Source organism: Siniperca chuatsi, linkage group LG9, assembly GCF_020085105.1.
Source record: "Siniperca chuatsi isolate FFG_IHB_CAS linkage group LG9, ASM2008510v1, whole genome shotgun sequence".
Lineage (NCBI taxonomy): Eukaryota > Metazoa > Chordata > Actinopteri > Centrarchiformes > Sinipercidae > Siniperca > Siniperca chuatsi.
In genome coordinates, this window is record NC_058050.1 from 20,893,710 (window position 1) to 20,911,298 (window position 17,589).

Below are 17,589 nucleotides of genomic sequence, written 5' to 3' on the forward strand. Positions count from 1 at the left end.
ATTACCATTATTTAAAAATGGCACTATAAATGAATAAATAATATCCAGTTACCAAGTACTTAAAACACTTTATTTCAAATCTTTACAGATGTATCACAACTAGAAGTTACCCGAAGACTAAAAACGTGGGATACTGAACTTAATTGTAACAAGTACATTACCTAGTTACATAATGCAAAAAGGTTTATAAGCATAACTGTAAAGAGGTACAAAAAATATTACATAAAACTTAATTGATAAACTGCCTGAATTATACATCTGAGACATGATATTTAATGCCAGGTAAGATTTACCAATTTTGACAAGATTAATTTTGTTTTTCATGAAAGAACAAGTGCAACACAGAGGTGGGAGAGGTTACACTTCTGAGCAATAAAACAGTACCTTTCCAGAACATGTACAGAGTCAATATGGGATTCCAGGTGAAAATACAGGGCTCTTTATCTAAAATCTGCCATATTTCAGGTGTGAGAGGGGCAATGGTACAAAACGTATGGAATAAGCAGACAATGGAAATTTAACTTACAAAACAAAATGAAGCAAAGCTGACAAATTGGTGACTGAAAAAAAAAAGTTGCTTTATAAATATAATTGTTAAACATTCTTCCTTACTCCGCTTGAATCAAATGAATACTGCATAATTCCATCTGTAGTACAGTAAAATCCTTTAAAAAAAAGTTTCCAACCCCTTCCCGACTACTCCCTCCCCCAGAAGAAAAATGGGATGACAGGAAAACAAAATAAAAAGGCAAAAAAGTTGAGTAATTAAAAAAGTATGTCTGTTGCAAGCAGAGTGTTTGTCTGTTCTTCCAATGTCTAAATAAGGTGGAATCTTGGTCCAGCGGTGGCGATGATGTCGCTGTAGGGCTCAGACTGGGTGACCTCGATGGCTTGCTGCTTCTTGAGGACCAGGAAACTGTAAAACTTGGCAGCTGCCTGCTTCTTGTTGTTGTTCCGGCACAATTCAAGCAGGCTGATTGAGTCTGCGCCAGTCTTAGCCATGACGCGCTATGGGAACACAAGCACAAGTGTCAGTCCAAATTCTCTATTTTAACCCAGGGTGATCAATCATAAAGTGTAGGTTTAAATCACTGCATTTCTGATTTAAACCTATACAGCAAAAAATATTTTGCACACGGCAGATGAACAAAAGTAATGTCATGTTTTAACCTCAGAAACCAAAATGAAATCTGCATACATAATTACATTTTTTACAAACAAATACTATGACAACTGTTTCAGCCTACTTAAAATCTGTTTTCAACTTAATATGAACACTCCAATAGCTTTTTTTGTACCTGGAGACCGTGCAGCATCTGCTGGGTTCTCTTGTTCCATCTCTTCTCCTCCTGATCCTGGTCTCCACCTTGCCCTTCCTCATCCTGTGGACCACAGACAACAGTCATCAGCATCAGTTGGCCCAAACACATACAGCAACACATGTACAATCAAATTAAAGCTTGCCTCTACAGAAAGGCATTTCCTATTAACTGCTAAATTATAATATTACTAGGGATTTTACCCTACAGCTTTGCTGTTTCTTTTTGTTGTTGTTTTACTTACTTGTTAGTAATTTCTCTTATAGCACTTTCGGCGGTTTTTAAACAAACTGACAAAATGTGTCACTATTAAATGACTGCCAACAACATATTTTCCAGTGTACTAGAGAAAGCCGCTATTTCCCCCTCACCTCCTCTTCATCACTGTCATCCTTCTTGTCTTTGCCCTTGTCACCAAGGAGGTCAAGCTCAGGGACAAGCAGGGTGAGGTTGACACTGCTCTCCTCTGGGGGCAGATCCACCTGAGGCATGTCTAGCCTCTGAGACAAGACTGAGTGGTCAGCCACCTGTTGCTGCTGCTGCTGCTCCAGGGGAGCCATCTGAAAGAGGGAAAGCAGGATGCACCCGTGTCAGTTCAGTTAAAGTCAGGACACAGCGCAGTCAACTGAATTAATCATGTTTCGTGTTTCTCCCATTTGAGCATTTCCCACGTTTACTGCTTCAAATTCAAAATACAAAAATCAGCTTCTGGTGTTAGACCAATGTGACCTGATTAAAATGAAATCATCAAATCTGGTCTGGAACAGCAAGCATTGTAAGAATTGTACAACCGATTTGTCATGTATTACAGCTTAAGCACTGAAATCAGCCATTAGAGGCCTTTCACAAAATTATGCAACCTCAATTCCAGTGTTTTGACGGAGAAAAATAAAATGTAGTTGACAAGTACTCACAGGAAGGGTGCTCTCTTTCTCTTGGGTCTTGCGTTTGACACCGCGGGGGGTGGACGGAGGAGGCATGACTGTCTCATCAAGGGTCGTCCTGCTGCCCTCCATTGCAGAGGCTGCCAGCATACTGGGCTCCTCCATGATAGTCTGATCTGAGGGACGAATAAGGGAGATGATAGAATGTTAATTGATAAACCGACTGACGATCTGTAATTTCCTTCAGACGCAAATGACGACATGACAGCACTGGGATATGACCTCCTCTCATCTCTTCCAGCATGACTTACCAATAACATCTCTGTGCTGACTCATGACCTCCTCTCTAGGCACCTCTGGGTTCTCCAGCTCTTTGAGGAACTCATCCAGACTGTCTGCTTCGCCGCCCTTTCTCCTCTTCCTCAGCTCGTCTGGCACCAGAGGTGTCAGGCAGCGCGTGAACATCTGACAGAGATTTTAACTGTTAACCTTGGTAAGAAGTTATTAGAAAAATACAAACTTAATGCTAACTCTGTAGTACAATAAGAATGTAGGGACTGTTAGTGAGATCTGCTGCTAGACAAAAGGAAAAGAGGTCTGCTAAATTATGCATCAACACGTTTTCCATTCAGTATTCTGGAGCGGTAACATATGGGTGTGAAAGAATAGGGAAAAGAGACAGACACAACCAATCACTTCCTCCTCCTTCTGTTCCTTCATCGTTCTCATCTTAAATCCCACAACCTGAACAGAATGTCAATGAAAGCTACAATATTATAAATCTACTCTCTCCTCTTCCATTAAACAGTGTCTGAGTCTGACCTACTTGGAGAATCAGACCTCCGGCGTGGCTTGCTCATTACTGTTCTCCAAGTGGTAATATTGCTTGTGATTGATTTCAGGCAGACAGCTGTTTTAGTATGTTCTCACATATGAGTGGACATGTGTACATATTTATTCACAAATACATACATATTTATAACAAGCATTTCTTACCTTGAGCAGCCTGGCATTCCAGAGGGGTTGAGCAGGCAGAGAGAAAAGCTTCTCCACTCCTCCAGTCTCCTTCCACATCATAAGCTTCTTAGTGGGAGGGGCGAGGTCCAGGGTGGTGACAATGTCCGAGTAGTCAGACAGCTGGGCCCTGATTGTCTTACTGTCCAGCTCCTTCACACTGTCCACAATCAGCTTTCTCTTACGCTTGGCCTTGGTCTCTTTCACTGAAGATGTAAAGAAGAAGAGAGAGAGAGCGATTAAAAAAAGAAAAAAAAAGAAGAAAAAAAAAAATACACTTCATGACTGCTTCACTATTATTTCTCCATCGTTAGCAGTAATATTTCAGCACATATGCAACGGCTTTCCAATAAATGCTGAGTTTTTTGGAATAGCAAAATTTCTACTGGTTGACAAACTGTCACAGTGTACAGTACATACTATATTGTCATATTGGCCAATCCTAGTCTTTAGCATTCAATATGCACAGTGAAATATGTGTGGGTATCATTTCCTATGAGTTCCTGCCTTTGCTCTCTTGAATACAATTTAAAAATAGCAAATGCTTCACATTTAGAGAACGGATACTTTGAAAAGATTCCCTACAAAAATGCTACAGAGAAGAAGAATTCATACTGAATTTTATACAAAAATATAAAAGTACAGCCTACAGAAAGGTGACGGAGGGTCTTACCAGTGATGTCAATGGGCTCCAGGGCAAAGGCCTCCTCCTCATTGTGAACCAGAGTGGTCTGTTCTGTCTGGTCAGCCATTGCTGGCAGTGGCTCTGCTGGGCCAGAGTCTGGGCTGTCTGGACCCGCTACACACAAAAATTGCAAAAATTGAATTGCAATTCCCTTTTAACAGGCCAAGTAGTGACACAACATGCACACCACTTGTAATGGCACATGACTAATAACTTCCCCCCCCAGCTGATCTCTGTGACATGTATTTACTTAAACAAGCAGTTAAGACTGTTCTCCGCGTGTAAATGTACTTTATAGAAACATGGTAACTGTATTATTGTAGAGATTAATGAAGACAATGTCTAAGAGAAATGTGAATTTCCTGTTTCATATGCTTTGCAAAAAGGCAAAAGAACTTTGTGTCACTTACGTGACTGGAGGTTATCAAAGTCATCCTCATCGTCTCCATGATCTGGTGGCATCATGACACTTTCTGTGATGGCTGGAGGGTCATCAAAAATCCCACCGCCGTCTTCAGAGCTCAGTAGCTTATCAACTGGGAAATACCAAATAGGATTAACTTGACAATCATTCTTTATTACTCACAGAATAACTTTAACAGTAGTCCAATATAGTCTATGCCGAGATAAAAAAAATAAAAAAATAAATAAACTGCTCACCAAGCATTCCCCCATCACTGTTGCCCATGGAGCCGTCCCCAAAGTCATCATACTCCATGTGGTTGGACTTGTCAGGGAGATTGGCTGGGCCAGGCTCAGCCTCTAGCAAAAGGTTAGAGGCCGTGGCACTGTGCATGATATCCTCCTCAAATGTGCTGGCGTCACGCATCATCTCTCGGTCATCCATTCCAAAGTCAGCTGAAGAGTGCAGCAGGTTGATATTATAAAATCAAGTCTTTTGTTTTACATAATAATTATTATAATTATTTTATTCTGATAGAATTGAATGTTTTATCTAAAATGATTGTGCAGTATGATTCGCTCATGTTGAAATTTACAATTAAATAGAAATGGCCTTATCTACTCATACACGTGTAGTGGGGGGTGGCATGAGTGTACACATTAGTATGTACAGTGTCATACCAAAGTCATTGTCCTGCAGGAGGCTGAGGTTGCCAACATCTTCCCTCATGGTGATCTCTTCTACTCTGCTCTGGTTCAGGGTGAACTGCTGGGCCACATCTATGTCACTGATTGAAAACAAACAAACAAACAAAACATTGGGGATGTACAACAGTTGGTGCTTGAATGACAAACTAAACCACGCCAGTACTAGTGACAGAAGTAAGGGTATCGCCATACAGACCAATCAATCGTTCAACAAGTGTTTGATACAGAAAATGAGGGGATGAAATGAGAGCAGTAAATGTAATTAACTTACTCCAGATCAGGAAGTGGCTGGTCAAAGTCATGGAACTCCTCAGGTAAGGTGATGGCATTGTAGGCTGCCTCTCTGTTTTCCTCAGGTAGATCCACCACACCTGAATACAGATACAAGTAATGAAGTTGTTACAACACACAACTGTACGCCACTCCTATGCCTCACAAAAGAACAACCATACCAATCAGTACCACTGCAACAGTTCAGAAAACTGTTGTGTTTGTTTGGGAAAACCCATCACAGATTCAGAAAAATGTTTAAGTGGTTCATCTTTACAGTCTCATCTAACCCTGCTGGTTACAGATGGAAAAAAACACTTCCAGTCTTCACTCCCGTAGCTTTTCAGTTTCATTCTCAGCCTTGAGACTGCTTCAGTGAGGAAAAAAATTGCACAAACTCCTTTCTTGAGAAGAAACAGTACTAATTTGGCTTGTCATTCCTCCTTACCTGGCCTAAAAGCCATTTTGATCTTTATGAAGGCTTCATTACAGTCAGCAAGCAGGTACTTGGCCTTCCTGTGGTAGATTCTCACCACCCCAAGGAGCAGGTGGCCTGAAGTGCGCAATGCCATCTTCACCTAAGAGGAAAAAGGCCAGGTAAGAATATTATGTGTCAAAAAATTTTCTTGTAAAAACAAGACTGAACTGTATCATCAGTGCACACCAACTTTGTAAGGCTATGGGGTAGTTTAAAAAAAAAAATAAAATAAAAAATTAAAAGATCAGAGCAAATACAGTGAAATTTTTTTTTTTTTTTTTAATGAAGACACTGCAATTTGGCGTTTTAAATAAATGCCTATGTGTTAAACTGTGACACTGAATTCTGCTCTAATGTGTTTCCATTCATTATTTTTATTCTTTGGTAGAAGACATTTTAAACGTTGCAGCTTTTAATTATTGGGAGGTAACAATAAAAGGCAGGACAAAGCCATGCAACTCAGGATCTGAGCAAGCGTCGAGCCTGCAAAGTGAAAAACAAGGCCTGCAGCAGGATCACCAGAATGCACAGACTGCACTTTTGTCTTGTTACCTTGGGTGAGATGATGCTCTCCACACTGCTCTCTAAATTGCATTCAAACACATGAGCCTTGGTCAGCTTCTTGTCCCAATGGGCCGCTAGCCAGATCTTGGCCAGCGGCCCACGTTTGCTGAGGACAAAGTGGGCGTAGAACATTGCCCTGGTTCCCCTGGCTCACACACACTCACACTGCGGTATGGTTTACCTGGAAAACACAAGTGATCAGTTTATGCATAAGGCGAAGCCATTCTAAAAAAGGTCAGGACAAAAAAAGGAAAAAGTACCACAATCCAAGACACAAACTAGCAGCACAGTAGCATCCCTTATTAGTGTTTGAGAAACAATGCTGTTTTCAGCCAACTTCAGAAATACTATCCTCCACATCTCTGACAGTTCATGATAAAGGGGCAAATTTATGAATGAAGTTGCAGAAAATGTAGCTTGAATGCTGCACATCAATGTTTAGTAATTATTAACAATTGGAGGCTTTGTGAAAAAGACCAGATATCAACTTTTACTGAATATCGTGCTCAAAAATGCCAGGGGTCGGTTATCAGCAATCCAGTGGTAGATCCTACTGTTCCGGCTCTGATCAGAATAGCCAAATAATAAGGCCGCACAAACCACAACAGATAACAGGTTTACAGATCGAACAATTTCTATGTGAAGTTAGGGATCTTCTTTCCTTCTTAACAAAGTTAGGCAACAAGATGAGAAACGTTTAGCCAATTTCCCCGGATTGGTTTTAGCTATATTAGATAACTTTTGTATTTAGTAACTATTAGCCTGCGAATTACTTGACAAGGATGAGGGTCTGTTGTCCCTCAAAAGGAACTTTTTCCATAATGATTTACGCGAACTTTAGCCAATCTTATGTCGGAGGCTTATTGGGTAACTTAACGTTAACGTAAAGAGTGTCCGCTCGGGGACCAATAAAGTATTTCTGATTCTGATAACGTAAGTTATAACTTTAACCATAAAATCGATAAAGCTCCCTCAAAGCGCTTCTTTTGTTTCTTGTTGTGTTTAATGTAATCAAGTTTAACCGCTAATGTTACTCATTGTTAGTAACAAATACAAACGCAGGGCACGATATTTAGAAAATTAGATTGTATTAAAGAAGCGCTGACTTCATTCAAGTTCCGCCTATTTCCCAGTCAGGGAGGCAAACAAACATTGGAAACGCACGTCTGCCCATGGTAACCGACACTTCTCCTGTACTCTACTTCAATCAATCGTGAATTCTTACATTGCACAGATTCACAGGTTAGCTAAAAGCGGAATGTGCTTGGCTATGTATGCCCTTATTAAACGTAAAAGCGCCAAGGGGTTGGTCTACGCCAGTAAATAGTCGGCGCCATCAAGTGGGGCGAACTAAATTAGCCGCCAGCTAACTAACGTTACAAAAGGAGCAATGAAATCATATGCTGTACGTGTGAAGCATACATGTTTATACCGATGCAACTTCCTTGAAGTGAAATTATAGCTATTCTAAAACGGTGGGCAAAAATTCAATTCGCCCATAAAAAGAAAGTAAAGCACGCCGGAACGATCAAATCCTGCTCATACTTTTTCCCTCTACCAGCACAACTGTGTCGTTAGCTGGTGGCTAACGGCTCCTTGTACAGTGAAGGCCGCAACAAATACACACAAACGTGCATGCTTTCTTCGTCTCATAAAATACACAAAACAACGCGCAAATATTTCCGCTGCAAACACACTTACCGACAGTACCCCTTTTACAGTGAAATTGATGATGACTATGTTACTTCTCCCAGCGAATTCTCCCCTGCTGTACTCATTAAAACAGCCAAGATGGCGCCAGTCGCCTTCCTCCCGCTCACCGCTGTCCTTTTAAAATCGGCAGGATGTTTACAGTCAAAAATGGCGGAGGAGGAGTCTGCTGAGGACCGACACTGACAGACAGCCCGCTGTGAGTCCCAAGTGGAGATAGGGGGCGCTGTGGCACAGTGCTGACCAGGGACATGTAAGGCGCTTGAATAATAAATCAATAAATATGCTTATGAGAATACAGTGTTATGTTATGTATTTATTATTATTATTATTATTATTATTATTATTATTATTATTATTATTATATATATACTTATTATTATTATTACCATTAATATTGCATTGTTGTTGTACTATTCCTATTATTTTTGTTAGGTTTGACTTCCCACTATGTCCAAAATAGTGCAGTATTAAGTGTGTGCACTCATGCTATTGTATTTTTGAGGATGTGATTGACTGCCTACTCTGCTCCCATCCCTAACTGTCCCATCTGGCCCCTAATCTTCTGAATACAACAGATCCCATGTTGTAACACTGGTTATGACCCAGGCCTATTGTGACTCACATCCTGTACATCAACAGAGTGGCCTAAAACAAACTGTGGTCTACCAATACACCTTTTTCAAAGCAGACATTTTGACATGTCAAGGCAGGAAAAGGTGCAATTAATAGCATTAATTGCTGCGTTCCATTCAGGGATCTCAGTTGCAGGGCTCTGCTATTGTGCATGCTGTCTTACTGGCTTGGCTTACACTTAAATGGAGCAGAGTCATTGACAACATTATTTGCTTTCCTGCATTTCTAGTCAAAGTGTCTGCTGTGAGAAAGGCCTAGTAATGACTAATAAAATTGATGTTTAATGGATTAATTCATCAATTAAAGTAAATTTAAAGAAAAATGTAAAAAGAAAAATTGAATAGGTTACACAAAATTTACATGAGGAGGAAACAATGACATTACCACAGCTTACCAAACACATTCTCTGAACAGAATACTCAGTAGAGAACTGGACATTTATGCAGACTACAAAAAACAATTTCCAAACAGTATATTAGATACAGAGATGAGAAGAAACATGCCCAACAGAGAGACTGACTCATCTACAATCAAATTGCAAAATTGGTATGCAGTAAATCGGATTTGTCTCATAGGCTACAGCATCTGTTGCAGTAGAACTGCTGCCAGTTGAGCATGTTTATGATTTACTAGTAGCAGGGCTCCATGTCACTGTATTGGGATGGCTGGTAGATAACTGAGGTAGTCCTCACACATCATTAGATTAATATTAAATTTAGTTCTTATTATCAGTGTGGTTTGAGAGTTCATTTGTCAAATCATTTGAAGTCACATTCAGTGAACATCCATGCATAGCTGGATATCTGCAGTGACAGTACAGATGGAAAGCAAGGTAAAGTCACAAGGCACTTGAGCTGCGTGATAATGCATCCTAATCACATGATAATAACGCAGACAGTGGGTATTTATTACATTTAAGTGAAGAAGTAATTCCCTAAATGTATTTAAATGTTTGCAAATATGCCCCAAAACCAATCACGATCATCATTCTCACACATTTCATCATTGCACAAACAAGCTCATTGTGAGATTATTTTATTCAGATAGCTGATTGCTGTCTGCTGTTATCTTGTGACAGATACATCTAAAAAAAACATGGAGAAACCAGCCACTTCTATACTGCTGCTTGCCTGCTTTAGATGAGCTACTTTGCTGACGTACATGGCGTGAGTCACAAAGCCTGAACATCTGTTTATCTCGACATACCAAAACAGAAGTATACTATTATCTGCACAGCTGTATGAAATAAAACATCTCCTGCTTTGGATTTTACTGAAACTTTCTTACATGCACACACAAACACATTCACAGGAGATGTGGGCTAAAAGTAGTAACAGATTTTTATCTAGGCAAATACTGATTGAAGAACTAGATTCCTTTAATCCTTTGAAATGAATTGTTTCTGGCTAATAGTGCCATAATGTGCCTAATCTTAATTTATTCAATTATGTTGCCACAGGGAGCCCCCTCTACTCTTCTGTAACGAAACTGCTTTTCTGTGGTGTGTTTTTAGTTGCAATGTTCAAAAGAAAGTTAACTCCAAACAGAGAGATGCCACCATAATGACATCATTTCCCACATTCCAAGGCAAGCAAGACTACAAATCCATAGAAACCAGTGAGACCTAATGCAGCTGAAAAAACTTCTCTTTCATATTGCAGAGTGAAACAAGCTGCAGTAATAGCTGATAGAAAGGGAAGGACATTTGTCAAACTTGGCCTGGAGTTACAGTATTTAATCCAACAGCAGGGAAGAGCCCTGACTGCATGCGTGCTGAGATCCATCTCCACTGCAGATACACATCTCATCAGTAGGATTAAAAGAGTTGAACTGATTAGCGTACCTTTAAATCATGCAAGCAGACTTGTGGCAGTCAAGTTTCGCTCCTTGGTTTATCAAAAATCCCTTATTTCCACTCACTCCATGCAACAAAGCATCTACACATCTGGATCGCTTATGTTTTTTCCTGTTTTGGTCTACACACCATACAAAGTGGATGTGGTCTTGTAGGCACTGGTCCAGCTTTTACACACTGCACATCTTTTTGCTTTAAGAGTTTTGCCCAGTTTGGTGCCTGTGTGTGTGTTTTGGGGTTTGCAATCTCTCCTGTAGCTGTTGCTCCAGCTGAGTTGGCAGCTCTTATGCACCATGGGATCATCCTGGATAGATGCTGTTATTTATGCAGCGTGTCTAAACCAATCATCCTGACACAGATTTATGTAAACACAGCAGTTTCTTGGCATAGGATGAGGTTCACAGACACACAAGGAGGAAGCTAAATGTATTATTTAGTTTGGCTCTCACTCAGTGGGCGCAGTGCATAAACCCAACATGCAAAATATGTTTGGGAAGCCAGAAAATGGGTTGCCAGCAGGTCAGAGAGGAAGAGGGATGACGAGGTGAAATGGGGAAAAAGTGACTAATGTATGCGTATCCAGGGATGTATTATACAGCATACTGTAGGTCTTAAGTATGCAATTGTAATATTTGAAGTTTGATTCAATATTATATTATAAACATTTTGAAAGGATATTTATAAATAAATATCAATGGTCAGACAAAAAAAACACACAAAGAGACAGTCAATTTATATCAAACATTTCATTTATTGATTTTTTTGTTTTGTTTTTATAAAATTATTTTACAAAATTGTGATTTTTCTTCTATCTTTCCATTTTAATCTCTATAAAATTAGGTCTGCAGTTACGGAAGAGAGTGAAGGAAGCAGGCAGAGATTCAGTCGAGACACAATCTTGTCTGATAAATACTATGTATGTGAGAATTATGTGTTTGTTACATGTATTACTATACTTGTGACAACCAGGAAGAGGGGCCCTCTATTGGGCCCTCACATGTATAATAATACAAGGCAGTACGTGTAAAAAAAAAAAATAGTTCCTACAATAGAAATGGCAGGAATGTCAGTATTGGATGTGTGGTGATAAGTCTTAGTAGCATTCCAGTGTTAAACAATATCATTTAGGGAGCCATTATGTGTTACAGGATATTGATAAAGTAAACAAAAAATAACCTACTATGAAATGAAAACAAGGACCTGTTTCTTGCACAAGGCAGATGGGGGGACGACGACTAATAAGTGTATTTCTTCTGAAGGCACATCAATATATAACCCCCTGCCCTCTGAAACAACATAAGGAAAGAAGAATAAAGAAAACAAAAGATAAAAAAAATGTCATCTTAAATATTGCACCAAGTTCATTTCTGAAATGTGATTCTGTTTACGACCATATTCAGTTGTCTCGATAGCACTGTTTTTAATACTAGGATTGTTTATTTGCTGTCAAGCTGATAGCACATTCTCAGAAGTGAAAAATACCATGCAGTACCCTTTTCTGCTCTCACACACCCCCCCCCAAACTCTTACCTCTCTTATAGAGATAGAACATGGGAATGCATGGCATTCCTCATATCAGATGAAAAAATATAAAAACAAAATCATATATGATCTATTGGCACATATTGGGGTGAAGGGTACAGAACGGTGAAGCTTACAAAAATGATAATTTATCATTGTCAGGGCAGGTGTGGTTAGATTTCTATAGAAATGTTGCTGCCTTTGCAGGGATACTTCATGGACAGATAAACTTGAAGTTGATGATGCACAGTGATTTACAAACACAGGTGCATATTCCAGATTCATCAAATTATGTTAACATTTTCAGATAACCTGATATGACATATCAAGACAGAAATAAAATTAAACGAGACTGTCAATGGAACCAAACAATTAGAAATGATTTAAGTCAATTAGCCTATTGATCCATCTGCAGAAAGCCCAATTTCATCTTCCACTGACACTTGGCATTCAATGTAGATTTGCAGTAAATGAGATTTGTGTCTCAGATCGAGAAGACCAACATATAGAAACTGATCAAGATGTCATTTATGAGACATTATAAATTATGAAACATACTTCAACATCCTGGTTTTACATTTAGCCTCTTGAATGTGGCCCAAGCACAATATCACTTTGCCAATCTGGATCACTCAGAGATGAATGTTTAAATCTGTGATAATCAGAGATACAAATTGGCATTTTGCAAATATACTGGTTTCTAATTGCATGTATTTATGTTGAAGAAATACAACAAATGAGAATAATTACTTAATAGAGCATATCTCCCCAAAGGTGCTAATTTCTTCCCTATGCATTTTAACAGTAACACAGATTCTTGGTGAGAATTCTTATCAATCCAGTCACATTTGTTCATAACAGTGGGGAAAATACAGTAGTTTATTTAGTATGATGCCAACTCTGGCTCTGATAGCACCAAGTACTGGTTGATGCTCCTAGATGAAAGCAGTGTTAGCCTAGCCTGGGCTACTGCCAAACTTGTCACTGAACAAAATGAAATTGGGTCTATGGCATAGAGACAATAACATTTTTTTAATATCCCTTGCTAACTGAGTCCAAAAAGATCCATTCCCTAGTTTTCACAGTGGTTTGTGTTTCAAACAGACCGTTGGTTAGCTCAATTGGCAAGCTCTGCCAAGGCAACTATTACGATCCTCTATTGTTCTTCAGGCCAGCACATATTCAAGTACCAATTCTAGCTCATTATATAAGTCTTTACGAATGAAAAACGAGACATGAAGAAGACTTCTAAGACTGCTTAAGTGAAAACAGAGAATTCCATTGAATTTTGCCAGCATTTCTATTCAGTTCCTGTGGATATCTATTCCCACATTTAGTGAAATCTAGCTGGTTGTGTTAAGACTGTTGTAGCTTTACCAGGAAGAAATGTTCAGTATGGCACACAATGACAATTTACTGTAGTTTGTTAATTGAATATTAATAAATTTTCATTATACTTCAATGAGGAAAAAATGTGAATGCTGACCTGAAGAATTTACTACAAGATCCATTATTCCATCAATTATAAAGAAAATCACAAATCATGGAAGAAAAAAAAACAACAACCAGAAAGCAGCAAGATCAAGGTGCTCACTGCACCACGTCGTTTTTCAGACTCCCAGATCCCAACGCCATTAGATAAACTTGAGGCACTGTGAATATCAGATTAACGATCTTAACTCCGTTATGTGGCCAAAGGGTTGCCATTCCTCTCTTCAACCATCCTGCTATTGGTTTTAATTAAGACAATACAGAGAGAGTAGAGCTGGCCATTCGTTCACTGTATAAAAAAAATAGCTAAACAATCCAAAATAGTGTTATCCTCTTCATAGTCATAATTATCAATAATATTCTGTCAGCAAAAACTTTCAGTAACCTGTGCAGAGTGTACAGAGCAGAACAGTCTTTTAGAGCGGGTTGTAGTTGGGAGTGGTTTGCCGCTGTTGGGACACTGAAGCAGCAAGCTATGATTTCCAACTCCATGACTTTGACCACTTCAGTTCAAAGTCGAGCAGTTTTAAAGTCCTCAGGTGTCCTTCAGTTGGTGGTAGTCATAGTTTATATAGTGGGACCAATGCGCTCAGCCATCCCTCAATGCACATAGGGTAGAGAAAGGGTAGAAAGGAGAAATGGAGGAGACCAATGAATGTGGCGTCCTCCACATCTGTTCTAGTTTCTTTTCCTCCTCTCCCCCGTACCCAATCCCATTTGCTTCTCCACTGATCCATCCATGCGTTTCTCTACGTGTCCGCCCCCTCGCTCTGTCTTTGTTGTGTCCAGAGAGCGGGGGGCTCTGGAGGGTTATAGCCTCTCGATGTCCCTGTACTTCTTCCGCAGTATGGACACCTGGTCTTTGAACAGGACTGGGTCCAGCCTCATCTGAGAATGGACCAGGGGCATGGTGCCAAACCAGCTGGCAAACTTGTTCATGCAGGTCTGACGCTGGGCAAAATGGTCCGGGTCAGCCCAGCGAGACGCCCGGGAGCTCTGGAGGTGTGAGGAAGGGGAGAGAGAAAGAGAGGGAAAGATACAGACAGTGCAAGGAAGAGAGAGACCGACAAAATGAATAATGCATCACAGATTACTCTGACCTTTTCAGAGCCTATTGTAATTATTCATTAGTTTTTTTAATGAAGGCCATATTGCAAGAAAACAATGTTTAATTCAAATTTACAAATGACTGATGTTCTGTTTCAATTATCAGGGTTTGAGTGGTACAATGTGTCTAAAGGCCATCAGCCTCTACAATAATCAGGGGGAAAAAATGGGTATAGTCCCTCAATGATAATATACTGGATAATATACTGCACAAATTAACCAAAACCCCCCAACAAAGTGCCTGTTCTACCTTCAGGCATAAAAAAAACTAGTTTTACAGGATAAATATTCTGCCTCACCTGTCCCATCATGGTCTCCTTGTATTGTTTCTTCTGGGTGACCTTGATGGGTGGTAGTTTAGAGACCGAGGACACCAGAAAATTCATCAGAATGTCCTCGCAGTTTGACATCTGGTCAACCATGGTCTTCAGACTGGCTGGAAGGTAGGTGGTGTACAAGTAGTGGTAGTATCTAAGGGAGAACATGAAAGAGAGTGAATTGTGTTAGTACTGAACTAAAAGGAATTTCCTTGGAGAGGAGTGAACTACAATAAAGGAGCAGATAGGAGTAAAAATCAGTAGTGTGTCAGTACTTGTGATAGATGGCAGCCCCAGTCAGCACCATGGAGTAGTCGTTGGTCCACTTGGAAGTGTAACCCCACCGCTCCTTGTTGATGTCCCAGAAGTGGCTGCGGGCTGGGTAACCAACAATGCGGTCTGGGAAACTCTGCCACACTGTGAAGGCAAAGTCCACCTGGGCCGAGATCAGAGAGAAACAAAGAGACAGAAAGAGGGAGGGAAGACATGAGGCCAAAGAACCAGGAACAGATAATTCCAGGGAACTGTATCGAAAAGATACATAGATGCATAATAGTGATTATACAATTATTAACAAGAACTTCTGCAGCATGTACTCTTGATTAAAAATTACTATAAATGTTTGCTGTGGTTTTCTGGTAGTCTGACCTCTGTGGTGGAGAGCACGGTGTCCTCATCCAGACTGAGTACAGCATCGGTGGGGATGGTGTCGTAGGGCAGAAAACGACTGCTTATCACCTGGCGTGATTTGCAAAACAGACACACAAGCAAAATGTGACAGGGCCTATATGAGCACAAGCAAGGAACATCTGCCTTACAAGCAGCGCTACCAGTTTCTTCATATCTCTTTGTGCTACAGAGTTGTTTCATCTTGTTGTGTTAACAGCAGAATCAGCTGGATACAAGCTGACATAACACCAATAACAGCCGAAATACAGCATTTCACTGATCTAGACAGAAATCTACAAGCAGTGAAGTGTGTTTCTCTCCCTGATGAGCCCTGCAGCTTCTGCTTTTTGGCATGTACCTATGCAAATAACAAGTGCTTATAAAGTGGTTTCCATTTTTAGAAATACATGCACACTGATCTAAATGCCAGTTATTTTTCGAAATATAGTGTAAGGGTTTCTATCCCTGACAGCAACGACCTTGTTAGCCACATCGTCATTCAACTTACAGGACCTAGGCTAAAATTTCCATATTTGAGCCAAGAAATATTAAATGCTGTTAATAGTAAATTAAAAAGCTATAGTGTCTGAACTCCTTTAAGTTCAAATGGACCTGAAGCTTGGAGATGACATTTTATGCCTGTGCTTTTTGCCATCCCATGATTTGAAGAGTCCAAAACTCAATATCTGTTATTGCCAATTTGGAAAGAAAAGTACTGTTGTTCAAGCCACTCAGATGGGCTGGAAACAGCAGAATACACCATGCGCTTTGACCACTTGGTAAGAAACTTTGGGGTGCCTGCAGTTTTACATTTTACAACTTGAGTTGAATTCATCTGAAGGCTTCCAGCGCTGAATGTGAAAATGGCTGCAGTAATATTGCCTAATGAGAGAAGTGTGAGGATAATTTTTTTTTTTACCTTGCTTTCGCCTTCTATAACAATGACAGGGACTGAGGTGGCAGGCCAGCGGTGCTTGGCAGGAAGAGGCTTGTCACAGTTCCACAGAACTATCACCTGCACAAAAGGGAAATAAAGCTTAGTCATCATTCTGAACACAACCTGTTCATCTGCATACATATATGTATGTACACCAAATGAGAAATATGTTAAAATAATCCTTGCCTGACTTAGCAATATACAGTATATGTACAGATCAAAAACCCACAATACAGCCTTGTTTCAATTCAAAGCCCTATTTTTATTAACTCCATATTTATGTGGAAGACAGCAACTTCCTCATACTACTGCAGATCTATTTTCAGAACTGTCACACCACCTACATTACGTGACAGAAACACGTTGTACCACTGTAAATGCTAAAACTAAATGTGCTGACACCTTCATGCTAGCCATACAGTTTTAAATCCAGGGAAACTGAATTCACATTTGTTGGTGAATTTGCAAAATGCCAGAATAATGGGTAATATACAGCCATATCTACTGAAAAAAGACAGGATTTACTGTACATATGAAAACCCCTGTTCATATCAGAGACCTTGTAGTTCACTAAGAAATTACAGTTATTATGTGCAGTTTTAACGTTTGACAGCTGAACAACTGTGCATCAAATGGTGCCTCAGGTAAGGCTGTCTTATACTTCTGATTACAACTGTGTGAAGTGAGTAATGTAGTGGAGTGCGTTGGGTTTTGAATTACCTGAGCACAGTACTGGGATTTGGCCACAGCCACAAGGAGCTTCATGACTGGCTGGGACTGGGACACCAGTGGGGTCACCACATGAATGATCGCTGTAAACTTGGAGTATGGCTTAACACCTGAAAACAGCCGAGACACATCAAAGGTAAGAAAAGAAGCAATTCAAATCTGTCGGGTAAGATTCCAAGCACGAGAATGAAGTGTCTCTTCTGAATCACGTTCACTCACATACAATAGGTATGTAGTACTATCACTTGAACATGGAACTGCACGAGCCCTCACCCTACAGTTCCATGTTCTAT

At 40.0% G+C, this 17,589-nt stretch overlaps 2 protein-coding genes across 2 annotated transcripts in view; both read right to left on the minus strand.

Moving 5' to 3' along the window:
- Positions 1 to 48: 48 nt before the first annotated feature.
- Positions 49 to 8,179, minus strand: LOC122881628 (double-strand-break repair protein rad21 homolog A-like). The gene is made up of 14 exons (XM_044208066.1): positions 8,026 to 8,179; positions 6,313 to 6,505; positions 5,731 to 5,860; positions 5,284 to 5,383; positions 4,986 to 5,092; positions 4,563 to 4,760; positions 4,313 to 4,438; positions 3,891 to 4,016; positions 3,200 to 3,423; positions 2,515 to 2,668; positions 2,234 to 2,379; positions 1,691 to 1,879; positions 1,299 to 1,382; positions 49 to 1,008 (listed from the first exon to the last, which is right to left on the minus strand). Exons 2-14 carry the CDS (start codon positions 6,454 to 6,456, stop codon positions 817 to 819), a joined length of 1,920 nt encoding a protein of 639 aa, XP_044064001.1. The 5' UTR covers positions 6,457 to 6,505; positions 8,026 to 8,179; the 3' UTR covers positions 49 to 816.
- A 3,077-nt stretch (positions 8,180 to 11,256) lies between these two features.
- The window catches only part of LOC122881559 (exostosin-1a-like), a 39,128-nt gene continuing 32,795 nt past the window's right edge, over positions 11,257 to 17,589 (minus strand). Inside the window, exons 6-11 of the mRNA XM_044207886.1 lie at positions 17,288 to 17,406; positions 16,550 to 16,645; positions 15,610 to 15,699; positions 15,237 to 15,397; positions 14,944 to 15,115; positions 11,257 to 14,533 (exon numbers count right to left, since the gene is read on the minus strand). Of these exons, the coding sequence (XP_044063821.1) occupies positions 14,348 to 14,533; positions 14,944 to 15,115; positions 15,237 to 15,397; positions 15,610 to 15,699; positions 16,550 to 16,645; positions 17,288 to 17,406 (824 nt within the window). The 3' untranslated portion in view covers positions 11,257 to 14,347. The remainder of the gene's footprint in view (positions 14,534 to 14,943; positions 15,116 to 15,236; positions 15,398 to 15,609; positions 15,700 to 16,549; positions 16,646 to 17,287; positions 17,407 to 17,589) is intronic.